This window comes from Pelophylax lessonae, assembly GCF_965119305.1.
Source record: "Pelophylax lessonae genome assembly, chromosome: 2".
Lineage (NCBI taxonomy): Eukaryota > Metazoa > Chordata > Amphibia > Anura > Ranidae > Pelophylax > Pelophylax lessonae.
Genome location: NC_138769.1, coordinates 588,184,956 through 588,200,681, shown reverse-complemented (window position 1 = coordinate 588,200,681; position 15,726 = coordinate 588,184,956). Strand labels below are relative to the sequence as shown.

The 15,726-nt window shown below is 41.0% G+C and overlaps 1 protein-coding gene across 1 annotated transcript in view; it reads left to right on the top strand.

Moving 5' to 3' along the window:
- PFKM (phosphofructokinase, muscle) overlaps positions 1–15,726 on the top strand; it is a 108,889-nt gene that overhangs the window by 73,489 nt on the left and 19,674 nt on the right. The window contains exons 8-13 of the mRNA XM_082245937.1: positions 2,095–2,139; positions 2,308–2,416; positions 4,141–4,236; positions 4,415–4,507; positions 4,863–4,988; positions 14,496–14,560. Of these exons, the coding sequence (XP_082102063.1) occupies positions 2,095–2,139; positions 2,308–2,416; positions 4,141–4,236; positions 4,415–4,507; positions 4,863–4,988; positions 14,496–14,560 (534 nt within the window). The remainder of the gene's footprint in view (positions 1–2,094; positions 2,140–2,307; positions 2,417–4,140; positions 4,237–4,414; positions 4,508–4,862; positions 4,989–14,495; positions 14,561–15,726) is intronic.

Sequence of the window (15,726 nt, the reverse complement as noted above, 5' to 3'; positions counted from 1 at the left end):
TGTTCCTTCTCCGCGTCATGTGTCTTAAAGTTTCTCCAAAGAGGTGTCGATCAGTGTTTGGCCTTGGATACCATCGAAGGCCAGATATCAGCCCTGGCAGTTTTTTTTCAACACCTGTTGACCTCAAATTCCTTGCTCCAAACCTTTGTTCAGGGGGTCGACCACCTTCCTCCCTCGGTGAGGTCTCCATCGCCTCCGTGGGACCTCAATTTGGTCAACCATGGTAAGGCCTGTTCTGAGTGGAACCTGTCCTGGTAAACCACTGTATGGTCTTGGCCACCATGCTGCAGCTCAATTTCAGGGTCTTGGCAATCTTATTATAGCCTAGGTCATCTTTATGTAGAGCAACAATTCTTCTTTTTTTTTTTTTTTTTAGATTCTTTTTTTTTTTTAGATCCTCAGAGAGTTCTTTGCCATGAGGTGTCATGTTGAGCATCAAGTGACTAGTAAGAGAGAGTGAGATTGATCACAGCAAATTTAACACACCTGCTCCCCATTCACACCTGAGACCTGTAACACTAACGAGTCACATAACACCGGGCAGGGAAAATGGCTAACTGGGCCCAATTTGGATACTTTCACTTAGGGGTGTACTCCCTTTTGTTGCCAGCACTTTAGACATTATTAGCTATGTGTTGAGTTATTTTGAGGGGACAGCAAGTTTTCACTGTTATAAAAAGCTGTACAATCACTACTTTACATTGTAGCAAAGTGTCATTTCTCCAGTGTTGTCACATGAAAAGATATAATAAAATATTTACAAAAATGTGAGGGGGGTACTTACTTTTGTGAGATACTGTACGTATTTTTCTTTTTCTTAAGCACTTTGAGAACAAGCAAACCTGATATTCTCTGTTATACAGATATGGACTTCAACTAAAAAGTCAGCACTTTGGCCCATTATTTTCTGTTATAGGCCTGTCACCATGATGGGCTATCTCCCTGACCAACAAGTGACAAACTTGGGCTAAAGCACCAGCTTCCTATTTGAAGCTAGTAATTGCATATTAATAGCTTTCAGACAACCAGGACTATCTAGAAAAAAAGCCAAACTATTTGTAGGGGTCTGCTATTTGCAAGTATTGTTTCACTAAATTTCACAGCAGATTTGCTTTAGGTAAAGTTAATGTGTACATTTTTTTTTTTGCTCAATAATTTTTATTGAGTTTAAGAAAAGTTTTATAAACATACAAAAAGTAAGTGAATTAAAAATTTACATACGCAGGACATATGATGTTGCAAGTCGCATATCTTGTAACCCTACTCAACATAGGGTGATAAATTGTTTAGACAAGAGTGATATTGGAGATTGATCAATGAGCATGGTGAGAATGGTGTATGGTTCAGTGGGGGTCACGTAGACTGCATACGTAGTTAGATATACCCAATGAGTAGAATAGGAGAGAAATAGTAAAGAAAAAGTGGGGTAGCAGGGGAAGGGTTAAAGAAGGAAGGGAAGGGCACCAAGCTGGGGGGTATGTGTGTTGTAGAGAATATGACCATCATTCCAGTACCCGACAGTCAAAATGATGCAGAAGAAAATTTTAGACCAACTGCTCTCAGACTTTACGGAAATTTGGATATATTGCCCTGAATGTGTACATTTTTAATGAAGGAAGAGTTTCCATAAGGATATTAGTGAGACAGTATGCTTTCTGCAAATGTAACCATAGAGGACAATAATCAGAACTTGCATTGTGCTTCTCTGTGATCATTCTGCCTCTTTCCTGGTTTTTGCAGACATGATTAGAGACAGGTGAAATTGAGAAGAGCCATTCCACCTGTTATTATGTAATATACCCTGTAATCTAGGTTGAATCTAGGTTGCAGGTTTGGAGAAAGGGAGTCAAGTGATAAGCCAATGTGATAAGCCAATATTTGTGAAAATGTATTACCTGTAAGTTGTACTGATTTGAGTGCTTTTTGAATTCACTTAATCCAGGGACCATCACCTTTAGTAATTTCAGCCACCCTTCATCTGCCATGACAAACCGCCCTACAGATTTGGCTACAACAGCTTTATCTAACAATGCCTAATAAAAACTGCATTTAAATCACAAAGAGAACTAATTCACATAAAATATTCCTTTTCAGTCACCAAAGGACCTTTGTTCTTGAAGTGATGGGTCGCCACTGTGGGTAAGTTCTTCTACTCTGTGATGCTATCAATGGTTATATAGTTTGGATAATGGAAGTTGAATGGGAATTGGTATGTGTATACTGTATATAGACAGACACACACTATGCTGTATACTGTATATTTACATAGATATATATTCTTAGTGTACCACTTTCTTTAAATTCTAGATACTTGGCTCTAGTAACAGCTCTGGCTTGTGGAGCAGATTGGGTTTTTATTCCAGAGTCTCCTCCAGAAGAAAACTGGGAAGAGCATCTCTGCAGACGACTAAGTGAGGTATTTTTTTTTCTGTATTTTCTCTGCTTTCTCTGATTATGTTGGGTATCCTGCTGTTTTACTCTAAGGCTCCTCTTCAACCTGGCATATGCACTTACCATTCTTATCTGGCCTTTGCATGGAATAAATCTCAAGCTGTGTGTGCAGGCTAATGTAGCTGATTGTCCAAAGTATGGGATCGGGGAAGTATGCCTGAGGATGGGGTGGGGGAGTAAGAATTTTTAAATTGGGATATAATCAGATCAAATATTTATGTAAAGTAAAGGTTATGTATCAGGCTAAACTTTTTTTGTAGTATTGAACAAAGAGAGATTTGAACCTCTCTCTGCTATCTGTTTGCCTCCTGGCAAGACTTTGCTCCAATTCAGTTTTCAGTATAACATTTTTACATGGAGGGGGTTCAGGGGAGCAAAAATCTGCCCAACAGGGTCACATACAGCATTAAAAACATTTGACTAAGTCAACTACTTCACTTACCTAAGGAGATTCCCTTCCCTTCATTTCCTATTCAGATGACAGGCAGTAAAGGCATGAGGGCAGATCTCCTTAATGGGGACACTATATTAACTACTTCTCGGCCACTCCATGTACATTTACTGCACGCGGACGGTCTCTCTGTGCAAAATCACGTACCTGTACATGATTTCGCTCTTCCTGATCTTGTGCGCGCCACTGGTTACCAGATCCCGCTGTGATTGGACACTGCGGGAGCCAATCAGCAGGTTCCTGAGGCTATGTAAACAAGGCAGATTGCGGTTCTGTGACAGGAGAAGACAGAGATCTTGTGTTTCTGCTAAGCAGCAACACGAATCTCTGTATTCTTACAGTACAAGCACCCCCTTACGGTGCATATTATTTAGCACTGATCACTGTATTGGTGTCACTGGGCCCCAAAAAAGTGTCAAGTGCCAGTTTGTGTCCGATTTGTCTGCCGCAATGTCGCAGTCCCGCTATAAGTTACTAGTAAAAAATAAATAAATAAAAATTCCATCAAAAATCCCTTCGTTTGTAGACACTATAACTTTTGCGCAAGCCAATCAATATACGCTTATTGGGATTTTTTTTACCAAAAATATGTAGCAGACTACATATTGCCCTAAATTGAAGAATAAATCCGATTTTTTTTTACATTTTTTTTTTTTATTGGATGTGTTTTACTGCAAAAAGAAAAAAATAGTGTTTTTTGTTGTTTTTTTCAAAATTGTCAGTCTTTTTTGTCAGTTTTTTTTTTTTTTTTATAGCGCAAAAATTAAAAAAATGCAGAGGTGATCAAATGCCACCAAAATAAATCTCTATTTGTGGGGAAAAAGGACATCAATTTTATTTGTGTACAGCTTCGCATGACTGCGCAATTTTAAGTTAAAGTAACACAATGCCGTATCACAAAAAATGGCCTGGTCATGATGGGATGGTTTAAACCTTCCGGGGTTGAAGTAGTTAAAAACCTGACAAAGTTGTTTCTCACTTGCAAAGGAATTAAAGGAAAAACATCTGCTTGTAGTTGGGCTAGAAAAGCTCTTATATTTTTATAGCAACATTAGATGGGTAAGCATTTGTTTTAGGTGGAGATTTTTATTAAGTGCTTATTACTTTTTTTAAATAAAACGAACTGTAGTGATATGTATGTACACTTCTAACAAATATTTGTAAATACATTAATTACAGAGTTTTTTATAGCAGTGCCCTCTCCTGGTAAAACCACTAACAGCATTGTGCTTTTTCAGACTAGATGTCGTGGATCAAGATTAAACATCATAATCGTTGCTGAAGGAGCTATTGACCTGAATGGTAAACCGATTACATCAGAAGACATTAAAACGGTACGAACTGCAGAAAAATGCATTAAAACATTTTTGATTGAGGAAAATCACTGGAATTATTAGATCTTCAGTACTGAATATTCATTCATATAAATGACATATGATAAGCAGGAAGAATACTAATGGCATACAGCAAAATATAAATTAAATCTAACTACTATTGTCAACTGTTTACCAGCTAGTTGTAAAGCGTCTTGGCTATGACACAAGAGTCACCGTTCTTGGACATGTTCAGCGTGGTGGGACTCCTTCAGCTTTTGACAGAGTTCTGGTAAGAGTGGGCTTTTTTTCCAGTCTGTTGCTAAACACCAATCTAATGTCTCAATATGCACTATACTTCATCCAAAAAAAAAATCTATATTTGATTTGCCGTGATGTGTTGCCATTGGAGCACTCTGTGCATGCAGATACACAGCACAGATAGACCGCTGTGTTCTTTGTTTCCTCACAGCACCAACACTCCTTATTGGCCATATAAGAAGTTTCAAATTTCTATGTCAAGGAATAAAACTACTAAATAATACTTGCATGTTGACTGCTTCTCAGAAATCTGGAGTTATTGTTTCTAACTTATTTTTATGGAGAAGTTTTCATGGTGTCCCACTGAGGTGATTTGAATTTTCTAGGGAAGTCGAATGGGTGTTGAAGCTGTCATGGCTTTGCTGGAAGGTACACCAGATACACCTGCTTGCGTGGTCAGCTTGTCTGGAAATCAAGCAGTCAGACTGCCATTAATGGAGTGTGTTCAAGTGGTAAGTCGCCCTTCCCCTTGTCTTGCCCTTCTCTGTAAAATCCTTCTTGCCCTGGAGGTCTTAAATATGTATGAATAAAGTAGAAGTTTAACATGGATATGGAAAGTAAAGGAGAAGTTCAAGTATAAGTCTGCTTTTTTAAATTCCCATTTTGTAGTGGGTTGGGCTAGAGAAATTTTTCACTGGGAGCTATAGAATCTGGTATACAACATTGCCAATAAATATCCACATTGGCATTGCATGTAATGATAGCGCTTTGCCAATCAATAAGTCTGTACCTGAAATGTGAAAATCACTGTGATCCATAAGGAGTATGAGGTGGATGAATGGTTTCTACATCACAGGGTGATTTCTGCAGTCCTCTCTTTGCAAGCTACATTGGTACAGAGATGGATGTGAATGGTTCAGTGTCTTCTGTTAAGCTCTGTGAAATGTCAGTACTCATTGTCAGTGAATACACTAAACCGGTCTGAACAGTTTAAGAACATAGGTGTATTTCCTGATTATTGTTTTGGTTTTTTTTCCACACATTCTTAAAAAGGTCCCACTTTTTGCCAGTTTTTCTTCTTACATTGGTTGTCAAGCAGCTAGAGCTGTTAATAGATCTGCTGTACCTTCAGCTTTTACACTTACCAGGGAGAAGGCATTTTTTGCAGGAGTGTGTTATCTGGCATTAAATACAAATTAGTTAGCATATCTAGGTGCAGAACGATCCTTTATAGTTCTTGAGTCACTCTTACCATTAACTGCATATGTCACATGGAAAAGATCTGGACAGTGCTGCAGATATAAGCACATTGAATACAACTGTTTTTTTATGTTAAAATAGCTTAAATTAGACATACACTACTGTGCAAAAGTTTTAGGCAGGTATGAAAAAAATGCTATAAATATAGCAAGCTTTTAGAAATATAAGTGTTTATAGTTAATTTTTATCAATGAACAGAAGAGAAATCCAAATCAAATCAATATTTGGCGTGAACGTCCTTTGCCTTCAAAACAGCATAAATTATTCTAGGTACACTTGAACACAGTTTTTTTAATGAACTCCGCAGGTACAGTGGGGATCTTTGAGATTTCTGGGCTGTCTGTCACGCACTGCTCTTTTAAGGTCTATCCATACATTTTCAATTATGTTGAGGTCAGGAGATTGTGAAGGCCATGGCAAAACCTTCAGTTTACGCCTCTTGATGTAACCCCCCGTGGATTTCGAGGTGTGTTTAGGATCATTATCCATTTGTAGAAGCCATCCTCTCTTTACCATCCAAAATTTGCTGAAATTTTATTGAATCCATTTTTCCTTCTACTCGTGAGATGTTCCCTGTGCCACTGGCTGCAATACAACCCTAAAACATGATTGATCCACCCCCATGCTTAACAGTTGGACAGAGGTTCTTTTCATTAAATTCTGTGCCCCTTCTTCTCCAAACGTACCTTTGCTCATTCCGGCCAAAAAGTTTGATTTTAACCTCATTGGTCCACAGAACTTGTTTCCAAAATGCATCAGGCTTGTCTATATGTTCATTTGCAAAGTTCAAACGCTGCTTTTTGTGGTGAGGACGTAGAAGAGGTTTTCTTCTGATGACTCTTCCATGAAGACCATATTTGTATAAGTATCTCTTTACAGTGGAATAGTGTACCACAACTCCAGTGTCTGCCAGATCTTTCTGGAGGGATTGTGCAGTCAAACGTGGGTTTTGAATTGTTTTTCTCACAATCCTTCGAGCTGTTCTGTCTGATATTTTTCTTGGTCTTCCAGATCTTGCTTTAACTTCCACTGTTCCTGATGACTGCCATTTCTTAATTACATTCCGAACAGAGGATATTGACATCTGAAAACGCTTTGCTATCTTCTTATAGCCTTCTCCAGCTTTGTGAGCGTCAACTATTTTCAGTTTCAGTTTTCTAGACAACTGCTTAGAAGATCCCATGGTGCTGATTGTTGGGGCAAGGTCAGATGAGTCTGGGCATTTAAAACCTTTGAGATTGACATCACCTGGTCTTCCCAGACGATGATTGAGAACAATCCATGACACCGGCAAGTCTCAGCCTTGCAAAGGGGGCAGTGCATGCTATAAATTCTGCAGGGTGCCCAAACTTTTGCAGACGCCATTTTTTTGTTTTCTGTAATTTTGAAAGTGTCAATGATGGAAATAAAATCTAACTTTTGTTGACATATTATAAGAATGTCTAATCTGTAATTTGATGCATTTTGGAGATTTTTCCATCTTTCCTTGACTTCTTTATGCACATTAATACAAATTTTTACCTGGGGTGCCCAAACTTTCGATCCCCACTGTAGGTTTTCCCATACATCATGGAGAACTAACCACAGATCTTCTGTGGATGTAGGCTGCCTCAAATCCTTCTGTCTATTCATGTAATCCCAGACTGATTTGATTATGTTAAGACCAGGCCTCTGTGGGGGGCCAAACAATTACTTGTTTTTCTTAATGCTGAAGATAGTTCTTAATGAGATTGGCTGTATGTTTGGGGTCGTTGTCCAGCTGCAGAAAAATTTGGGGCCAATCACATGCCTCCCTGATGGTATGTTATGATGGAAAAGTATCTGCCTGTATTTCTCAACATTGAGGACACCATTGATCCTGGCCAAATCTCCCACTTCATTTGCAGAAATGCAGCTCCAAACTTGCAAGGAACGCCCACAATGCTTCACTGTTGCCTGCAGACACTCATTGTACCGCTCTCCAGCACTTCAGTGAACAAACTGCCTCCTTCTACAGCCAAATATTAAAATTTTTGACTCATCAGTCCAGAGCACTTGCTGCCATTTTTCTGCACCCCAATTCCTATGTTTTTGTGCATAGTTGAGTCACTTAACCTTGTTTCTACATCAGAGATATGGCTTTTTGGCCACAATTCTTCCATGAAGACCGCTTTCAGCCAGACATCTCTGGACAGTATATGGATGTACCAGGGCCCCACTGGTTTCTACCAGCTCTTTGCTGATGGCACTGCTGGACATCTTCCAATATCAAAGGGAAATGAGCATGAAGTGTCTTTCATCTGCTGTATCAAGTTTCCTTGGCAGACCACTACGTCTACGGTCCTCAACATTTCCCTTTCCTTTATCGTACATCACAGGACACAGAGCAGCCATATTCATTGCGATCTGGGTTATACACCACTTATAGATGAATGGACACTAGCAACCAACAAACCCCTCCCATACAGGAAGTACCTCCGTTTTTTCGACCATGTCTTAGAGGTGATGGTCATGTTTGGAGAAGCTCTCCAGATTTTTTTTTTTAAAGAAGAAGAAAAAAGATTGTGTTCTAATCCTGATTAAGATCTCTGGATCCAAGGGGATTGGTAATCAGATCCATCGGAAAGTGGAAGACTAAAAGGATGGTACCTGAGCCTCAGTAATGGAAAAACGAGGTATTGCCTGTAATGCGACCTTCTTTGGCGCTGGACCCTGGGATCTAGACCCTTGGTAAAACCAACCCCAAAGGCGTTCCGGCAGGGTGCTCTACAGGTCCAAGGGAGTGGGCCTAAAAATTAAGGGGACCCAGTCCTTGATGGTCGACGAGTGACAGGACCCGCCGTGATGGGTGAAGATTGGATTCTTGTTATAGACAGAATCCTGCGGCGGGACTGGTAAGTTCACTTTAAATTATGTTGCACTGTTACCTTCTGATTTAACAGATGCCGGGTGCCATGTTTTATGTCTTCACTTGGGGCAGTGTATGTATTTACTGTGAAAAGTGTAACTTGGATGCCTTACAGTCTGCTCTTAAAACCTAATGCTTTCTGTGCAGGAACAGGCACCGACAGGTTATGTGACCTGATGCATCCCACCTGTGCATTCACTTCCCTCTGTGGCTCTAGGTCAGAAGCTGGCAAACTTAGCGTTGCTTTCAGTAGCAGGTGATCGCGCCTGCAAATGCGGCTTCTTTTATGTGCACGGGCGTGCACGTGGAGCCGGGAAGGGGCGTGTCCATGACGCATTGGCGTGCACGTAGCACGCCGCACAGTAAGCAGAACAAATGGCGCGGCATTTGAGGAGTGTTCCAGGCGACGCAAGCTTCAGTCAGAAGCTGGAGGGGACGCAGAGCAACGGCAGCTGGGTGCGTGAGTCACTTTGGCTGCATGCTTACAGGGCACTAACAGGTTCTGCTAATTTCGGGATAACTGTGCTATGGGTGATAAGCTATTCAGCTTGGCACAAGACTTGAGTACACTAAAGTTAGTACCTCAAGTTTTTTCTTGCATAAAGCAATGTCCTCCCATAAGAGGAGTGGGGGGCACAGCAGGAAGGGGCACAAGTGTGCCTCCATCAGGATTGGAAGATCCTAGCTTTGCCTCCTCAAAATCCTCAGGCTTTTCCCTTACATCTGCTCTTAGAACAGATATTATATGCTGATTGAGATCCTCCTGATAGGATTTTTGTTCCTATGTTTTTTTGTTTGTTTTTCTTTGTGTCCTATGGAGGAAAAGTTCACAAGAAAATAGAGTGTACCTACAGTGGATGCTGCTATTTCTTCTGTAAAGAGAAATTCAACTTGTCCTGTAGATAATGCCCAGGTTTTTAAAGATCCAGCTGATAAGAAATTGGAACCTTTGCTAAAAGCTTGCTTTGCTATTGCAGGGTCTGCAATACAACCGGCAGTTGTGGCTATAGGAGTTTGTCAGTCTTTGAAAGATCATATTAAACGAGTATCCAGGACTGTTCCTTCTCAAGGAGAGTCTGTCAAAGATTTCACAGATCTACCTCAAGCTTTGTGTTTTGCAGTAGATGCTCCTAAGTACTCCATACAGCAAATGTCACGGTTCGCTCTTTTGTCAGTTCATATGCGCAGAATCCTGTGGCTAAAAAGCTGGTTTGCGGAATTACTGTGTAAAAAAAATTGCTGGCTGGTTTTGGTGTGGGGGGGGGGGGGGGGGAGTGCGCTGCTACCAGTTATAAGAAGAAGTAAATGTCCTTCTTTTAAGATATCTAACACTAAGATTCCCAGTACTTCTAATCCCAGGCAGTTTCGACGGCCTCAGCCATCTGGATCTAGAGCTAAGATCTAGATCAAGGGCAGAAGAAACCCTGGGCCCAGAGACCTACCAAGCCTAGCTCTAAATCTACCTTGTGAAGATATGCCAGTCAGTCGGGTGGGGGGAAGGTTTTTACAGTTTTCGGAGGCCTGGGTGGAAATCATTCAGGAAAAGTGGGTTATTTCCACAGTCTCACAGGGGTACAAACTAGAATTTCGGGTGTTTCCTCATCCTCAGTTTGTAAAGTCAAACATACCTGCAGATCCTCTAAAAAGAAGATCCTTCTTTCTGGCGCTGGAGCATCTAAGGCATGGGTGTCCAACCTTTTGGCTTCTCTGGGTCACATTGAGTGTAGAGAAATTTTCTCGGGCCGCATATAAAATATATACTATTAGTTAAGGTATATAAGTAATAAAACACCGCCGCACCCGTCTCGTGCTGCTGCACCCCCCCAGCACTAATTTAACACAACTAGTGGATGATCCCCTCCGAGGCTGCCTCTGTGGCCGTGCCCACGACTTGACTTTCCTCCCCAGCAAAAAAAAAAATTGTCAGGGGGCAGTGGGCCGCACCGTTGGACATGCCTGATCTAAGGTCTCAAGCAGTGATTACAGAGGTTCCAGACGGCAAGAAATTCAGGGGTTTTTACTCAAACCTTTTTGTAGTCCCCAAGCCAACGTGACATGAGACCTATTCTTTATCTCAAAGCTCTGAACCAGTTTTTGAACATTCGCACATTCCGAATGGAGTCAATTCATTTAGTCGTGGCCTCTCTGCAAGGAGGAGAATTTCTAGCATCCATAGACATTATTAGTTCATGGCTTTGCCCTTCGAGCTAGCCACGGCTCCACAACTATTCACAAAAACCCTAGCTCCAGTATTGGCTATTCTAAGGTCTCAAGGGCTAGCAGTGGTAGGATACCTGAATGATCTATTACTTATAGACCGGTTGGCGTCCACTGTAATCAAGAATGTATCCCAGGCAGTTCAGTTCTTAGAACGTCTGGGTTGGATTCTGAACTTGGCAAAGTCAGCATTGCAGCCGGTTCAGAGTCTGGAGTATCTGGGTTTCCTTGTGGACACTAAGGTATTTTTTCCACCAATAAAGGTCATAGCCCTGAAGGATCTGGTTCGGATCGTAAGAGGGAAGAATTATCCTTCTGTACGTCTTTGCATGAGGTACAAGGGAAGATGGTTTCCTCATTCGAAGCAGGTCCTTATGCTCAATTCCATGCCAGACCTTTACAGAACAACATTCTGTCAACCTGGAGCAAAAAGATCCAGGCCCTAGATTGTCGCATGTCTCTAGTCCCGAGGGTACATCAGAGTCTAAGATGGTGGTTGGTAGCTAGGAATTTGGAGAGCGGGAAATCCTTTCTTCCTGTAGTCTGGAAGGTGGTGACTACAGATCTCTCTGGCTGGGGAGCAGTTCTGGAGGAAGCCAATGTCCAAGGGAAATGGTCCTGGTTAGAAAGGAGCTTCCCCATCAATATCCTGGAAATCTGAGCAGTTTGTCCGGCATTAAGGTACTGGGCGCCCAGACTTCGGGGATACCCCGTCAGGATACAATCTGACAATGCCATGGCTGTGGCCTATATCAACCATCAGGGGGGCACCAATTGTCAGTCAGCCCAGAAGGAGGTGGGCCACATCCTATCCTGGGCGGAGAAATTTGTTCCATGCCTGTCGGCTGTTTTCATTCTGGGAATAGAGAACTGGCAGGCAGACTTTGAATTGCCAACAGATGTTTCCGGGGCGGGATGGTCCTTATATCCCGAGATATTTGCATTCATTTTTCAACGTTAGGTAGTCCCGGGCGTAGATCTGTTTGCATGCAGGTTGAAAAAATTTATTGTTTAAAAGGGAAGGTTCCACCTTTTCCGGTAAAGGCACACTCTACCAGAAGAGAAGGTGCCTCTTGGGCAGTTTACCAACATGCTTCTATGGCTCATATTTGCAGGGCCGCCACTGGGTCTTCAGTACATAAGTTCACTAGATTCTATCAAGTGGATGTGAGGACCCAGGAGGAGTCTGCATTCGGCTGCAGTGTGCTGCAGGCAGCTATGTAGATCTTTTCGGTCTGATGGAGTTTTTTTTCATATAGTGTCCCCCTCCCCTCAAGTGCATTGCTTTGGGATTTCCCAGATAGTAATAAATATGGCTGCTCTGTGTCCTGTGATGTATGATAAAGAAAAACTGATTTTTCCTACAGATTACCTGTAAAATCCTTTTCTTGGAGTACATCAGGGGACACAGAGATCCCTCCCCTCTTGTCTGGGATGTTTATTGCTTGCTACAAAACTGAGGTACTTCCTGTATGGGAGGGGTTATATAGAGGGGGACTTCCTGTCTTGTTGCTTGCCAGTGTCCATTCACCTATAGGTGGTGTATAACCCAGATAGTAATGAATATGGCTGCTCTGTGTCCCATGATGTACTCCAAGAAAATGAAAAATCTGGTTTTCTTTATGCTTCTTGAATGGCACATCTTGAACCACAGTCTTCTTTGAAATCTTTGCCTGGGAAAAACCTAGCTAATGCAGTATAACTACCTTATGTTGCTGTGTTTAGTCTTGCCATGATGTATGGCCTGTGACATGACACTGTCTTTCACAACCTCCTACACAGCTGTTTCTGTTTCAGTTAATGACTGACTGTGTTTTAACCTACATATGAAATTGATGATCATTAGCACCTGATTAATCATACACCTGACTTTGTGCAAGTGTACCAATTTTAAGAACTGAAGCTGATTTAAAGCCAAAGAGTAGTCACACCAAATATTGATTCTTCTTCTGTTTGCATAAAAAAAAACCTGATGTGTTCTATCCCTTTCCTATGCCATTCTAAAAAAGAAAATGTGACTATACATACATTATAAAGTGCCCAAACACAAGTATGAGTATACACTGGCCTGAATTTGACCAATTAACTTGATGATCAACAGATATACTGTACATTATATACATTTATATGACTTTTCAATGTCCGTTTTTGTACACTGTTTTTGTACACTGTATACTCAATGCTTTATATTATCATCTATGATCTTTTTATTAATAAAAAGAGTTTGGATTAAAAAAAAAAAAGTAATAAAGTATATGTACATTTGACCAAAATGTGAATATTAAACTGACACTAAAATTATATCCTTATTCTCCAAAAATAATCAATACACAACTAATACTTAATGGCCCTGTAATCTATTTTTCATGAAATAGTTTTTTACTGTGTTTTTCTGCCGCCTTGTAACTTCCTCTGTGACCTCCCAAACCTCTGTTTTCCCTGTCACTTCCATTTGTTTGAAACAAGCAGTGTAAAGTAGTTACTGTCATGCGTACTGCCTATTCACACTACACATCCCAGGGTTCAAAGTCCAGAGTACATCTTGAGACCGAGCAAGAGAGGGTGGCTACATTCCTACGTTCAGTTGGGCCATGAAAAACTAGCTGAGCCACCCTCTAAAGGTAGGTCAGATCACAGTACCTACAATAGGAGTTTTTAGGAGGCTGGGAGCAATGGAAGATACATTATATTGCCAAATGTATTGGGACGCCTGCCTTTACAGCTTTAAGTCATCTGGGAAGGCTGTCCACAAGGTAGGTCTGTATGTCTATGGGAATGTTTGACCATTCTTCCAGAAGTGTATTTGTGAGGTCAGGCACGGATGTGGACAAGAAGGTCTGGCTCACCATCTCTGCTGTAATTCCTCCCAAAGGTGTTCTATCGGGTTGAGGTCAGGACTCTGTGCAGGCCAATCAGGTTCCCACACCCCACACTTGCTCATCCATGTCTTTCTGGACCTTGCTTTGTTCACTGGTCCAAATCATTTGGTGGAGGAGGGATTATGGTGTGGGGTTGTTTTTCGGGGGTTGGGCTTCCCGTGAAGGGAACTCTTAGCATACCAAGACATTTTGGACAATTTCATGCTCCCAACTTAACCCGATAGAACACCTTTGGGATGCATTAGAGAAGAGACTGCAAGCCAGGCCTTCTTGTCCACATCAGTGTCTGACCTCACAAATGCACTTCTGGAAGAATGATCAAACATTCCCATAGACATACTCCTAAACCTTGTGGACAGCCTTCCCAGAAGAGTTGAGGCTGTTATAGCTGCAAAGGTTCGAACAACTCAATATTGAACCCTACAGACTAAGACTGGGAAGCCATTAAAGTTCATGTGCGTGTAAAGGCAGGCGTCCCAATACTTTTGGTAATATAGTGTATTTTTTTTGAGTTAACAGTGCATACTTAAATAGATTTTTTTTAAATAAGAGTTTAATGTCATTTTAGTATTTAGATTGCACTGGACATAAAAGTAGTTATTCAGAAGTCCCATTACTGAAAGGTTTCTACCCAAAGATTATTTGGCCCTTGTTTGTGTTAGGTGAGTTGTGTCGGTCTAACAAAGCCTACATACAAGTACTTTTTTTTTTTTTTTACAGCATGTAAGCATAACTTATTGTAACAATCACTCATTCATCTTTTTTTTTTTTTACAGACCAAGGATGTGACAACAGCCATGAGTAATAAAAGATTTAATGAAGCTGTTAAATTAAGAGGAAGGTAAATGCATCTCTATTCCTCTCAAATTAGCATTGGAACCATGAGACCATAAATACACTGTAGATATAACCAAGCACAGTGGCTCATAGTACTTATTCCACTTAGATTTCAGCTGTGATTTTTCTACTAGAGCTATAGGTCAATGGTTCTCAAAGTTGAAAAAACAGACAATGTAAATCAAAGTCACGCAAGGGACTACTACTTATTATTTTTATTATTATTTAGGATTTTTATAGTGTCACAGTTTACCCAGTATTTTACAATGTGAAGGGAGACCGTACGGTTTCAATACAAGTGGCTTAGGACGGCCCTGCATGCAATTAAAAAGGCAGAGCAAGGGATATAAAAAGATAACAACTGTGAGGGATGAGCTGATGGTAAAAGTAGTAGTACAGTTTTTAGGTGGAGACCGAATAGGCTTTCCTATAGGGGATACGTTTTCAGGGTAAGAGTAAAATACCAGGACAGATTGCAGTAGGAAGTTCCATAGGATTGGAGGGGCTCTGGAGAAATACTGGAGGTGAGCATTGGAAGGAGTGGGAGTTGGAGGGAGCTTGGGAGGAGCGAAGAGAACGGTTTGGTTGGTATTTTGAGACAGAGTTGGTGATGTAGCTCGGGGCAGAGTTGTGGATGGCTTTGTATGTTTATATTTTGAATTGATTTGTTGGGCTACCAGAAGCCAGTGGAGGGGTTTGCAGAGAAGAGTGGTAACCAGGTACATGAGTCTAGAAACAGCATTCATGACAGCCTAAAGGGGGAATCGCATACAATAAGGTAGGCAAACGAGAGGGTAGCTGCAATAGTCAAAGCAAGAGAAATAGACAGGAGAATAAAGAATTAGCTTTGTGATGTCATAAAGAAGGGGAGCATTTTGGAAGTGTTGTGGAGGTTAAAGCAGCAAGATTTGGACAGTAAGTGGATGTGGGTCCTGTGCAAATCACAAAACATTTTTTTACCTTGGCGCTGTGAATACATTCAGGTAAAAAAACGTTTTAGATTTAGAAACCACGTTAAAGCATTTTTATGGTAAAAATGTAAAATCACATATTCAGTTCTTCATTGTTTTTAAATTATTTCTATCTTCCTATTTATCTGAACAATCTTGAAGTTTTTAAACTTACTTTATGAACATCCCCCACACATCTACTTCCTTAAATTCTCTGACA